The sequence below is a fragment of the Hylobates moloch genome, unplaced genomic scaffold (genome assembly GCF_009828535.3).
Source record: "Hylobates moloch isolate HMO894 unplaced genomic scaffold, HMol_V3 SCAFFOLD_15, whole genome shotgun sequence".
Classification (NCBI taxonomy): domain Eukaryota; kingdom Metazoa; phylum Chordata; class Mammalia; order Primates; family Hylobatidae; genus Hylobates; species Hylobates moloch.
Genome location: NW_026652290.1, coordinates 2,460,902 through 2,473,426, shown reverse-complemented (window position 1 = coordinate 2,473,426; position 12,525 = coordinate 2,460,902). Strand labels below are relative to the sequence as shown.

At 58.9% G+C, this 12,525-nt stretch overlaps 2 protein-coding genes across 5 annotated transcripts in view; both read right to left on the bottom strand.

The window, feature by feature from the left end:
* Positions 1–947: 947 nt before the first annotated feature.
* Positions 948–5,937, bottom strand: FOXJ1 (forkhead box J1). The gene is made up of 3 exons (XM_032176683.2): positions 5,720–5,937; positions 4,500–5,166; positions 948–2,733 (listed from the first exon to the last, which is right to left on the bottom strand). Exons 2-3 carry the CDS (start codon positions 4,995–4,997, stop codon positions 1,966–1,968), a joined length of 1,266 nt encoding a protein of 421 aa, XP_032032574.1. The 5' UTR covers positions 4,998–5,166; positions 5,720–5,937; the 3' UTR covers positions 948–1,965.
* Positions 5,938–10,011: 4,074 nt separating this feature from the next.
* Positions 10,012–12,525, bottom strand: part of RNF157 (ring finger protein 157) — a 95,842-nt gene continuing 93,328 nt past the window's right edge. For 2 of the 4 annotated variants that reach the window (XM_032176680.2, XM_032176681.2), the window contains 2 exons: positions 12,462–12,502; positions 10,458–10,532 (listed from right to left, as the gene is read on the bottom strand). In XM_032176680.2, coding sequence (XP_032032571.2) covers positions 12,462–12,502 — 41 coding nt within the window. In that variant the 3' untranslated portion in view covers positions 10,458–10,532. Of the gene's footprint in view, positions 10,533–12,461; positions 12,503–12,525 lie in introns of all 4 variants that reach the window. The other 2 variants (XM_032176679.2, XM_032176682.2) reach the window with 1 other exon arrangement.

The following is a 12,525-nucleotide window of genomic DNA, read 5'->3' as shown; positions in this document are numbered from 1 at the left end:
GACCCTGCAGGCTGCGTGCCCTCCTGCAGTATTTAGAATAATTAGCAAATGAAAGCAGCCGGTTAGCAGGGGAATGCCAGGTTGGCCTAGAGCCAACCCCGAGGACGGAGAAAGAAAGGGGCTTTGGGAGAAAGGGGTCTGTGGAGGCTGGGCAGGAATGCTTGGGACGTTGCCTGTGTGTGCGCCCGTGTGCGAGGAAGTGGCTCTCTGGGGGCGTCGTGCACCCGTGAGGGTGTATATGTGGCGGGGACTGAGTTGGGAGGTGGCTCCCGGGCAAAGCAAGGGGGAGGGGATTGAAAGGTGCTGGCTGAGTGTCACCCAGACACAAATTTCCCATGCCTCAGTTTCCCCATCAGAACTCCGGTAGTCTGGCTCCTGCCAGTGTAGGTGGGAGGGATGGGTCTGAGCTCACTCCCTTCCTTGGTGGCCTTCCTCCTCTCCAAACCTGCGTTGGGCCAGGTTGTGTGGGAAGTGGGGGCCCTGGGGCTGGGTCCCTCCAGGAGAGGACCAAGGGAGGGAGGTGCTGGAGACTGGCCCAGGCCGGGGATGGCTGACTGGGGCAGGCGGGCCCGGGCAGGCCCTCACAGCGGGGGACAGCAGGGGCTGAGCCCAGTGCACACTTAGCCTTTGAGATTCCCTGGGTCTGGGGGCGGGGGCCACTCCTCCTCCCTTTGTCTCCTGATCCCCCAGAGCTGTGGGCCCCAGTCTCCCCACTGCACAGATGGAGGCACCGAGGCCTAGGCTGCAGGGGACATCCGAGAGCCACCCCTCAGCCCCTTCCTCCCTGGGGATGCTGAGGTCATGGGGAGTTGGTTAGTGCTCTTTGCAGGCCCTAAGTGCCCCCACATCTTCCTTTCAGCCATCCCTCACTCCAGCCAAGAGAAGCGCTGCCCTCCAGAACACTGAGTCCTCACCTGTTCCCACAGAAAGTTTTGAGCAGGTCCATATTTAGATTTTTAAAAATTTTATTTTTAAAAACTTTTCATTGTAAATAACTTTCATGAAAAGGTTAAATTGCCCCACGGGGCAGGAGGGTGGATGTGGGACGCAGCCCAGGGAGTCCGGGTGGAGCAAGGCACACCCCACGCCCCCGAGGAGTGCAGGCAGGAGCGTGGGGTACTCCAGTTCTTGGTCCCAGTAGTTCCAGCAAGCTCGGTGTCCCTCCCAGTTAAGCCTCAGCTACAGCTACACTCACTACATTAGTCTGTCTGTCCTGCCCCCTACAGCTTGGCTGCCCTGGCCCCCAAACCGCCAAACGCAAACTTCCTGCTGCTCTCAGCCTCAAGTCGGGTTTAAAGATTAGGGATTTACGTCCCCTCCCCGCCCCCTAGGGATGGGGCCAGGCAAAGACCCCAGAGGCCTTAGAGAGGATCTCCTTGCCCCACCCTGTGCCCCCACCTCATTTTGGTGTCCTCTCTCTGCCCCCTCCCCCAGTCCATCTTCTGCCCTGCCCCGCCCCATCCACTGCCTGCCCCAGCCCCAGGGAGGCTCTGCCGGGAGAAGCCTCCAGGGGGTTAATTTGTTGTCATCTAATTAGCATTTGTTGTACCTGGGGACTCTCTCTGGATAGAGACCTTGGGAAGGAGGGGGGAAGCGGAGGTGCTCTGGGAGGGCCCAGTTCTGTTCCTCCCCAGCCTGACCCGGGCCCCTCCAGGCCTTGCTCTCATGGTGCAGGACCCTTTAGCCGGCTTCTGGGGCTGGGAAGACGCAGAGCAATGAAACACTGTGTGTACAAGGCAGGGCTGGGGAGAGGAGGCAGCGATTCGGGCCCTGGGCCCTCATTCTCAGCCTCCTGGGCTTGAATCTGATGGCAGCTGGGGCTGGTGGTCATGTGGCCTGTGGGGCCAGCCTTGGAGCCCTGGCCCAGCCCCTGCCTGGGTAGTGGGGTGTCTGTGGATCTGTGTTGGGGGGCAGTTCTGGGCCCTGACTTGGGCACTGTCCAGAGGTGGGGCAGGGCCTGGCCTCTTACAAGAAGGCCCCCACGCTGGCCCAGTCCTGCAGGTCGGAGGCCAGGGTGGCGTCCCCGGCTTCAAAGAGGGGCTCCGGGGGCAGGCAGCCACTGCCGCTCTCGTCCCAGGGGTGCTGCAGGAAGGAGGTGGCCAGGAAGGTCTCATCGAAGTCCAGGCTGTTGGCAGCCTGCTCCACCGAAGGCCCCCAGGTGGCGGGGCAGTCGATGTGGCGGCCGTGGACGGTGAGGTCCACGGCCACGTGTGAGGCGGGGCTCAGAGGCGGGCTCAGCTCCAGGGCCTCCAGCGCACCCAGCTCCCCGCCCAGAGTGCCGGCGTCGAAGATGGCCTCCCAGTCAAAGTTGCCTTTGAGGGGTTCCAGCTCACCCTGCTCCTCCGGGGCGGGCAGCAGGGTGCTGGGGGGCCGCGGGACCTTGGCCACCCGCTTGGGCAGCGGCTGTTTGCGCTTATGCCCCAGCCTGCCCTCGCCTGCACCCCAGCCCGCCTCCCCGGTGGCCTCCTCGAACTCCCGCAGCAGCTGCTGGGCCTCGGTGTTCACCGTCAGCGGCCCGGCCCGGGGGACGGCGCTGGGCTCCTGCGCAGCCTGGCGGGCAAAGGCTGGGTGGATGTGGACAGGGGGCAGTCGCCGCTTCTTGAAAGCCCCGCTCAGTAGCCGCTCCGCGTACTGGGGGTCGATGCGCCAGAAGCCCCCCTTGCCTGGTTCGTCCTTCTCCCGAGGCACTTTGATGAAGCACTTGTTCAGAGACAGGTTGTGGCGGATTGAATTCTGGGTGCAGGGAGAGAGCGCGAGAGAGAGGAACCGCAGGGTCAGTGGGGACGGGGAGATGAAGTGGCACCTGGCGCTGCTGCGCGCCCCCCATCTTTTCTCTGGCAGGGGAGAGGAGGGGGGGACAGACACACTGGTCTGCCTAGGCGGCTGCGGCTCTGGGACACCAGCCACGGGGCACTGGGAGCCCGGAGTGCTGTCGGGGGCTTTTGTTCCCTGTTGCCGGGATATCTGCCTGCTCAGTCATCCGAGCTCTGAGCCGCAGGGTGGCTCTCGGTGCCACCCCCGTCGCCTGCCCTCCCTCCCTCACCCTGCCGCTGACAGCCTCTGGCCAAAGCCCTCGGCTCCCCCAGGGCCTGGACCACCGTCTCCCTTTGCCTGGGCCTGGCTGGCCCTCTCTGTGACTGAGTGGGTCCAGGGAGGGGGCTGGGCAGCCGAGAATGGAGAGGGAGGGGGAGAGAGAGAGAGCGCAGGGATGAGAGGTGGGGGATCTGATGACTTTCCTTGTTTGTTGAGCCGGCTGCTGGCCTGAGCCTTCACCCCCCACGGCCCCCTCCCCCCACTCCAGGCTCAGTTGATCATTACCCAGCCAAGAGCTAAGAGCATAGCATTCATTCCTGGGGCCCGTTTCTTCGAAGCCCAGTTGCACAGGCTTAGGGTAGGGTGGGGCTGAGGGTCTCTGTTTTTTCGGTGCAGCTACAAATGACACTGCTCTAGGGTCAGGGGCATTGGAAATGGCTTGGGACTGTGGTCCTGTGGCCTGCCTGCTTTGGGTGCTTCAGGGAAGAGTCTGGGCGTCCTTGGGGGGCCTCTGCCTCCAACTAGCCCTTGATGGTGATGGCTGAAGACTCTTAGGGCACTGCCTACTCAACCTCAAATCCACCATCCTCCTGCCTTGTCCATTCTTAGGTGCTTAATCTTGTCCAAAGCCTGCTGGGGGACAGGGTTCCTGGGCTGGGACGGCAGGGCAGGTGGGTGGATAGCGCCTGGCAGCAAGGCTGGGATGTTTACATGGTGGCCTGGGCCCCTTGGCTGCTCAGTGCCTGGTTCCAGAGACGTGGAACATGAAGGCAGTGTGGTAGGCAGAGCCCCAGTGGAAGGCACCTGGCTCAGGTAATTGTCCCCCCAGGGAGGTTGGCTGACATCGGGGGTTGGAAGCAGGAAACTGAGCAGAGGTTGAGGTGGGGGGCTGGGACAGCAGCTTTAGGAAGGCCCCTTACCCCTCCACCTTCCATTGGGACATACCTGGTCCTCACGTGCTACAGCACCCCTTCCATTCCACCCTCCCCAAGCCAACTGCAAAAGGGCAGGACGTAGAGCCTGGCAGGGAGGCCTCGTTCTAGTTTCCGTTTCTGACTCCCGGCCCTGACAAACCATGCCGGGGCAGGGCAGTGTCTAGGAATTCTAGGACTTGGGACAAGAATGTGCCTTCAGTTCATCGCTCTCCCCAAGGAGACTCTGTCCACGCAGAGTCTAGCCCTAGTCTTTGGCCTGGGCCTGCTGGATGAATGGCAGGTTATTTCCCCTTGAATCTCAGCCTCTGCACCCCTGAAGCCCTCCACCTCTGGACATTCTCCCTTCTCTCTCTCTCTCTCTCAGTCAAAGGAGGGGCAGTTGCAAGAACTGGGCTCCTTTGCAGTGCTCCCTTCTGGGGCCCTGGCCGCACCAAGCCTACTTGGCCTGCAGATCTGGGATATGAATCCAGTGCGGCGTGGAGAGCGAGGAGGGAATGGGGAGGGAGCGGCCGCCGCCCGTGCCTCCTCTACCTGCCAGGTGGGATCTGCGTGGCGGAAGTAGCAGAAGTTGTCCGTGATCCACTTGTAGATGGCCGACAGGGTGATCTTGGTGGCCTTGCTGGCCTGCATGGCCATGCAGATGAGCGTGGCATACGAGTAGGGAGGCTTCACGTGCGGGTTGGTGGCGTAGTCCACGTCGTCGGGGGGCGGGGCCTGCAGCCCCGGGGGCGCGCTCCGCGACGTGCACGACGACGTGGGCTTGCCCGGCGTGTGTGGCTGCTCCAGGCAGGCGGGGTCGGCCGCCAGGGGGGACCCGGGCGCCGCCGAATCTGGCACCTGGTGGTAGCCGTGGGGGTCGGTGCCCCCCGGGGGCAGGGCGGGGGCCTTGGCGTTGAGAATGGAGAATTCCTGCAGCCACTGCAGGCTGGTCAGGCTGTCATCCAGGGCGTCGGGCTCCTCCAGGCCGCCCTCCGTCCCGGCCTCCTCCGCCGGCCCGGCTCCCGAGAGGCGCAGCCAGCTCTCCGCCATGTCTGCGGGGACTCTCCGAGGGGGCGGTCAGCATCCACGGGCTGAGCCGGGGGTGGCCCGCCGCGCTCTCTGGCCCGCTGAGTCCCGCAGCTCCGGTTAAACGGCCTCCCGGAAGCGTGCTTCCATCTCGCGACCCCGGGGGCACCTCCTCCGAACAAGTATGTGGTGCCTGCGAGGACCACGGTGGGAGCTGAGCACTACCCCACCCCAGAGGGGACAGTGTGTGTAGGGGGACGCCTCCTCTAACATCATCCCCGCAGCTGGGGAGGATCTTTTAGTGCCGAGGTCTGGGAAACAGAAGCAAGGCCCTGGGGTCCCACCCCCACCAGATCCGCCTCCCTCTTCCTTTCCTCTTGGAGGTTTTATTCGCCAAATAAAGGAAGAGGGTAGGGGCATCCGAGGCTATCCTTTTCTCCCGAAGAGCAGGAAATCAGGACCCCCTTCCTCCTCGCAACAAATGGAGACGGGGCGAGAAGTTTGGGAGGGCAGTACGACGGGGCGGGGGCGGAGGAGGTCCTCTGATCCTTGAAAAGGAATATTATGATAGGGGATCATCGGGAAGGAAGGGGACGGAACAGTTATGGGGGGCAGGAGGCGAGTTTCCCCCAGACTTCTCCGATGTCAGTCCCTGGGCCCACCACTTCCGTCAAGGACGAATGAGAGAGAGGGTTGGTACCGTCGCCCACCCTTCCCCCTGGCCTGCAGCCCTCCCCATCCCTTACCTGGCTCAGAGCGCAGCCCAGGCCAGAGGAAGGTTCTGGAAGAAGTTGCTCCCACCCCCTGCGGCTCTCTGCCCCCAGCTCGGGGGCCCTGCCAGCGCCTCTTGCCGCGCCCCCCGCCCGACGGGCGCTTCTCTGAGCTACCGCGGCCTCGGGACCGGCATTAAGTAGCCGCTGCAAAGGCTTCTCCTGCTGCCATGGCGACGCTCCGCCCCCATAAACAGCTTCCGCCGCTGCCATTGGCCAGCACGTCTCCAAGGAGACCGCGGGCACTTGCCACTCTCTCTGGCGGCAACTCTCTTCCAACTCCCTCCTTCTGCCGCCCTCTCCCGCGCCACCCAACCCCCTACCCGCCGCTACGTCCCGGCTCGGCTCATTCGCGCCCGAGGGCCCCGCGCTGGGGTCGGAGAAGCGCGCGGCCCGCGGCACCGGGAACCGCTATGGATCCGTTCGTCCTGGCGAAGCACGACTCTCGCCCCCACCCCCTTCCTGTCCCGGTCGCTTTGAGGCGTCGACTGCTTCTGGGACAGAGCCTGGGGTTGGGGGGCTAAGGCTGGGAGCGGGCTCAGGCTCGGGAACCGTATCCTTGAGGTTTTCTTTCCTCTCCGCTACAAGTGGCACTTTCTCATGTTTCTGCAGCCTTTCCCTCTCCCCCGACTCTTAGGGTCTTTCTCTGGTGTCCCAGGCAGGTCTGACGTTCCGATGCCACCTGCCGCTTACATCCACAGAGGCGGCAGACACACCAAGAGGGTAGGGTAATCCAGTATGTCCCAGTAAGCAGCTCCTTCCCCACCCGTATCCTCGAGGTTCCAGGAAGCTGACATTCCAGAGGCTTCTGCAGAAGCGCACTCACTCCTCTGGAGACAGCTGATGAACCAGAGCCCGTGGGTAAAACTCTGAAGTCATGGACTTGTCAAATTCTCCTAGCGGGGTCATTTGCCCAATTAATTTCACCAACCTTTAACTGACAGGGATTAAGAGTAGAGGGACTCAGGGGACTGTATCCCTTCCTCCTCCCTTTCCCTGGCCTCCCTCCTGTCACCAGCTTTCCTGCTCTTTAATTATTGAGGAGCTGCAGGGTTGGACGTTCTCCGGTTTAAGGCGGTTGCAGAGGCAGTGGTGGGGGCTGGGTTGCTTACCCCTCCTCTGCCCAGGAGCTGGAGAGCTGGGGTCGGGAAGCCGGGTGCCCAGACCATGAAGGAGGCCCGGCTACGGCGCATCACTCCCCCACCAACATGCCTTTCCCTAGCCCTTGCCTCTCCCACTCCTCCAACTGCAGATCCTCTTGAGTAAAAATATTAGAGTGCTGGAGAAAGTCAGAAACTTTCACAGATAAGCTCACTTTGCAGTTAGCTCTCCTTCCCTTGTAAAGTTTTATTCATTTTTAAGAATCATGCAGCAATCCATAAATATTGCATTCTTGATGTCCCCACTGTAGTGTGACCACAAGTGTACTCCAGGGAGAGGGGTACACAGATGGCACAGGCAGTATACACATGCACACACCAGGTGTGCAGACCAAAGCAAAGTGAGCAACCAGCGTGCTAACTCCAAGTGGGCAGGACCCTAACTCCCAGGTGAGCCGGCTTGAGTGTGGTGGTCTGTGCCCAGGAGATGCCTCAGCGGGGGGGTGGGGGGCGGCGGTTAGAAACTGGTGGGATGGAGCTGGGCAGAAGGAAAACAGGGCTCTGTGAGGAAGCCGGGATCACACCACCTGAAGGCAACAGGGAGAGCACAGGCCTAGTGCAGCAGGAAGGAGCCCTGGGTCTCCATAGTTAGGCTGTGCCCTGTGGTTCCCAGGCCCCACCTCTTCTCTTTGGGTGAATTGTTGACGTGACTATGTGACTGTCTCCAGATGAAGGACTGGGGCAAAAGGGTTGGCCACTGACCTGTCCTCATCAGGCTGACTGAGGACCAACTCCTTGGATGGAGTATTTCTGTGGGCCAGAGAGCTAAATGACAGCCAAGAGAAGGCAGGGGGAGGGAGGAAGAGGAGAAATAGTAACTGAGAAACAAGTAAAGGACATTTCTAACCTAGGTATGCCTTGGACATGGGACTGAGGCCTTGAGGAATCTCTCCGTGCTTCTCCCTAGGAGACGACTGAGCATCTGCTGCCAGGAAGGACAGGGATCCTCCAGGAAGGGGGTCCTGGCCACTGCGGCTACTGTTTACCTGAATCTCCTTCATCTCAGCTCCTTCCTCCCTCCTCCCAGGTAACACCACACTGTGAATACTACCTGCAGGGGACAGGACAGGAGGTGGTCTGTGTGCCACCACCCCAGGGTAAGGGAAGCTCCCTGTCGCCTGCTGCTTCCGGGCTCATATTTCAGGGAAATCAGGAAGTGGGGTTATTGCTCAGCTTATGCATCTTAACTATGAAAGGGGCGGGAAGAACGTAGTGGGAAGGAAAGTACATTAGGTGGGGCCTGAAATGGTAAAGTCTACTGCAGTATTTCAGAGAGGGTGGATGACGGGCTCCCCTCCATCAGGGCAGGATGTGAGCCACAACCACTAGGCAGTGAGACAGTCACTGCACTCCTGGCCTCTGCAGCCACACAGAAGCAAAGGACCCCCTGGGCACCAGGCTCTTTTTGAGGCTATCTGCCTTGGAATCAGCCTTGAATTTTTTTTTTTTTTGAGAAAGAGTTTTGATCTTTTTGATCTTGTTGCCCAGGCTGGAGTGCAGTGGCGCGATCTCGGCTCACGGCAACCTCCACCTCCTGAGTTCAAGCGATTCTCCTGCCTCAGCCTCCCGAGTAGCTGGGATTACAGGCATGTGCCACCACGCCCAGCTAATTTTGTATTTTTAGCAGAGAACGGATTTCTCCATGTTGTTCAGGCTGGTCTCAAACTCCCGACCTTAGGTGATCTGCCCGCCTTGGCCTCCCAAAGTGCTGGGATTACAGGCATGAGCCACTGTGCCCGGCCAAAAAGCTTTTAGGGTAACAATTCCAAACCCTAAGACAAGTCCACCACAATGGGCATAGCCTATATAAGGCTCTCCCACATCTCAACCTCACAAATAATAGTTGTTCCTAGCTTTGCTTTCCAAATAATCTCATGCCCTACTAAACCACCACCTTTTCCAAAGGTCAGTAGACAACACATCTAAGAGCCACATGGAATCCACTGATGACACGCACGCTGAGGAAGGCGGAGCAGCCACCACCTCACAGTCCAGCCATGCTGTTTCAGCTCTTGTATTTGTGCCCTCGCACTGGACCGGGGCAGGGAGGGCACATGAACAGAACACTGTTTCTGAACTGCCAATCGGCATGTGCCTGGCTCCATCTCTCCCTTCAGTAATTAGGTTCAGCAGCTCTGGAAGGCAAGGGAGGAACACATGGAGGATGGGGAGGGCCCTTGAAGTGAAGGCCCTGAGCCCTGATTCCAACCTCTGTTCCCAGCGCACTGCTGCTGGCCACATGCTGCTGCCTGAACTTAGCTCAAGGCTCCCCACCACTTCCTTTGGGGACCCGGGAACCAAACTGAGAATCACTGGTCCACATTTCTCTCAACCATTAACAAAAGGGGGTACAGATGGGGGCAACAGGGACAAGAATACCACCTCCCAGGTGAGTGAGGATGAATTATGGTAATATATGACCACTCCTCACCCAGTGCTTGGCACACAGAGGTGGTCAACACATGTGTTTCTTGAAATGTCACCTTAGGATGGAGTCGCAGGCCTCCCTGAATGCACCTGATCAGGAGAAATGCTCCTTAAGGGAAATCATCTTAACTGGGGGATTCTCAGATTCAAGGGCTCCTTTTTTTTTTTTTTTGAGACGGAGTCTCGCTCTGTCGCCCAGGCCGGAGTGCAGTGGCGCCATCTCGGCTCACTGCAAGCTCTGCCTCCCGGGTTCACGCCATTCTCCTGCCTCAGCCTCCCGAGTAGCTGGGACTACAGGCGCCTGCAACCACGCCCGGCTAATTTTTTGTGTTTTTAGTAGAGACGGGGTTTCACTGTGTTAGCCAGGATGGTCTCGATCTCCTGACCTCGTGATCCGCCCGCCTCGGCCTCCCCAAGTGCTGGGATTACAGGCGTGAGCCACTGAGCCAGGCCAAGAGCTCCTTCTTAAGCAGACAGGCACTTGAGGCCCAGAAGACTGGCTCTGCCACCAGAAGGAAGGATTGTTTCCTTCAACCAACCTTTTGGTTGCTACCATTTCTTGTCCTTGAGAAAGGTGCTCCTAGTGCTTGTGGAGGGAAACGCCACATCCGTGCAGTATGGCTCTCCCTTTTCACAGGAGCGGTCCTCCAGCCCTACCCCAAACTACAGGTTTCCAATTGGTTATGATGTGCCAGAGACCAGCAAATGCCAGAGGGATGTTTGTAACAAAGCTGCCAAAACTCTAAGCCTTCTTGTTCTACCCCCTAAAGAGAAAAAAGATGTGTAAGAAATTAGCCCATGGACCCCAGGCTCCACCTGAGCATCAAGGTACTGTGGGGACATTCCAGAGTCCCTGCAAAGGGTCTCGTGAGCTGCAGTTCATTGAGTGGCTTTAGGTCACAGGGAGAAAGGAGGGCTCCAGTTCCCTCTGAGAGGTGAGGGATTGTGGTTACAGGTTGTAACAGCTGTCACAGGAGGGTGAAAAGTCTCCAGCATCTTGCTGAGGATGCCCAGTAGGCAGCAGCTGAGTGAGGATGGATGGAATGCAGGGCAGGAGGGGAGCCCAAGTGCAGAGGCTGGGGCTCAGACAGCCAAAGGGCCCCACACACAGGGCCTTGTCTCAGAGTCCTCCAGGCTGCTGGATGACAAGCGCCGGCGCTGGGCATTCCGACTGACAGCATTGTCATCAGCCTGCCAGGCACCTGGGGAAGAGAAAATGAATATTACAGGAGCCAGACCTTTGGCTAAATCCAGATGGTGTCTCCAGCAGGGCAGCCCAGGAGCCGGCACAGAAGGAGCAGGATGCACGTCACCTGAGACTCCGATGAGGGTGCGAGCCACAGCACTCATGCGTGAGAACGGAGAGAAGCAGGTGCTGACAGGTGCAGAGCCTGCTCCTGCCCCCTGGGCTAGGTACAGTCACTGCCACTGTGGCTCCCGGACAGGGAGGCACATGAAAGATGTTCCTTGTTTTGCGAACTTACCCTGGGATCCACTTTTGTATTTTAATTACTTGGTTTTAAAGTTTGCCTATAGGTTACAATAGACAGGAAAAGGAAATTGGGCCTCGCTGAGCTATTTTCATCAGGGCAGGAAGAGGTGGGGGGAAGTGAGAAGACTGTTCATTCTGGCCCCAAGTGTTAATGTTTTCTGTGGGGGCCCAGGTGGGGCAAGAAAGGACTGGCCACCCAGCAGGGTTGCTGGGATGGAAGGCTGCCTGGAGGGAGGACAGTGTGAGACTCCAGTCCCCATCACCTGCCGTTTTCCTCTCCTCCTGCACCTATGCAGCTGTTGAGGTTTGGTGCCATCAGCCCAGCAGACACCAGCCTGACAGCCTCGGTGTCCCACAGATACCACCACTGAATGCATCCTCTCCCCAAATCTGCTGCTGCCCCCACATGAGGAGTGCCAGCGCCTGTCTGGAAACCCATTCTTGGTGCTTCTCTTTCCTTTGTGCTCTGGATCCAATCCTCCACAACCTCCTGTGGACTCACTTCCTAGCCGTGTCGTGACTCCATCTGTAGTCACACTAACCTGGGCTCCACTCCCAGCTTCCAACGGTGTGATCTTGGGCACATCAATTTACTGTGGGCCTTGGTTTTCTCATCCATCAGATGGGAGATGAGCACTGACCTCACAGGCTTGCTGTGAGGACTAGATGAGAGAATGCGAGTGTTGGTGAGTATCTGCCTCCTAGAACAGCCTGTGCTCAGGCTCCTCCAGGCCATCTCGCCTCTCCCCTGGGAGTCCTCTTCATCTCCTGCCCACAGATGAGCTCGCTCCCTCCAGTGCCCTCCCTCCAGTGAGGCTAGAGCGCTCCTGCATTGGGCCTCGGCTGCCTCCGCTCTCAGGGCCCCCTGGCTCCTTGGGGTAGGGAAGGCATGTCGTCCTCCGGACACTGGGCCTCCCAAGCCATGTCTCCCAGTGCCCCCCCCCCACGAGGCATCTCTGGGCGGGTGAGGCCCAGTGTGCTCCTAAGTGCTCCCTGCACTACAGCTAAGTAGTGCTATCTGAACTACGGCTCCACACATGCCTCACACGGCGGAAACCGCTAGGTCCTGGAGCTCCTCCATGGGACGAAGCTCCTCCTAGGCAGGGGCCATGACTTCTTCACTGTTGCAGTCGAGAGCCCAGCACAACACCTGACCCATAGGAGGACCTGTTCAGTGGACAAGGCTGACCAACTGCAGAGTGTGGCCGTAAGGTTGAGAGAGGCCACTCACAAGTGTCCAGGGTCAGCCTCAGGCCAGCCCAGGACATGAAACCCTTTAATGGCACGTAGAGTCAGCAGGTATAAATGGCTGATTTCCATCAATGGCTTGGTGTGCTAATAATCCACCTCAGGCTCTAGTAACAGTCTCTGGTGCTTGACCCCAGGGCAACAGTGAGAACAGGAGAGTCTTGGATCTCTTTCTCTCATCCAAACTGAATTTGGGATCTTTACTCCCTGGGGGTGGGTACTGGAGCCTGGGACATGAGTCAAGTTGTTTTTTTTTTCACCTCTAATGGTGGCACTATGTGTCTAAGTGTGGCAGGATGAATATAAGGCAATATTAATATTGCCTTTAAAGTGAGGAACCCAAAATAAAATGAGCTGTTTGTTCATTTATATAATTTGGTAGATCTCATACCTATTCCTCAATGTTTATGGGGCAGGACTCCGGAGCTGCGGCTGTTCAGTAGGAAAGACCAAAA

What these genes read in the sequence shown, in the direction of transcription:
- FOXJ1 (XM_032176683.2), bottom strand. Translation starts at nt 4,997, where the DNA reads ATGGCGGAGAGCTGGCTGCGCCTCTCGGGAGCCGGGCCGGCGGAGGAG. An exon ending in ACGCAGATCCCACCTGGCAG is followed by an intron (nt 2,734 to 4,499) that starts GTAGAGGAGGCA and finishes CCCTGCACCCAG; the next exon opens with AATTCAATCCGCCACAACCT.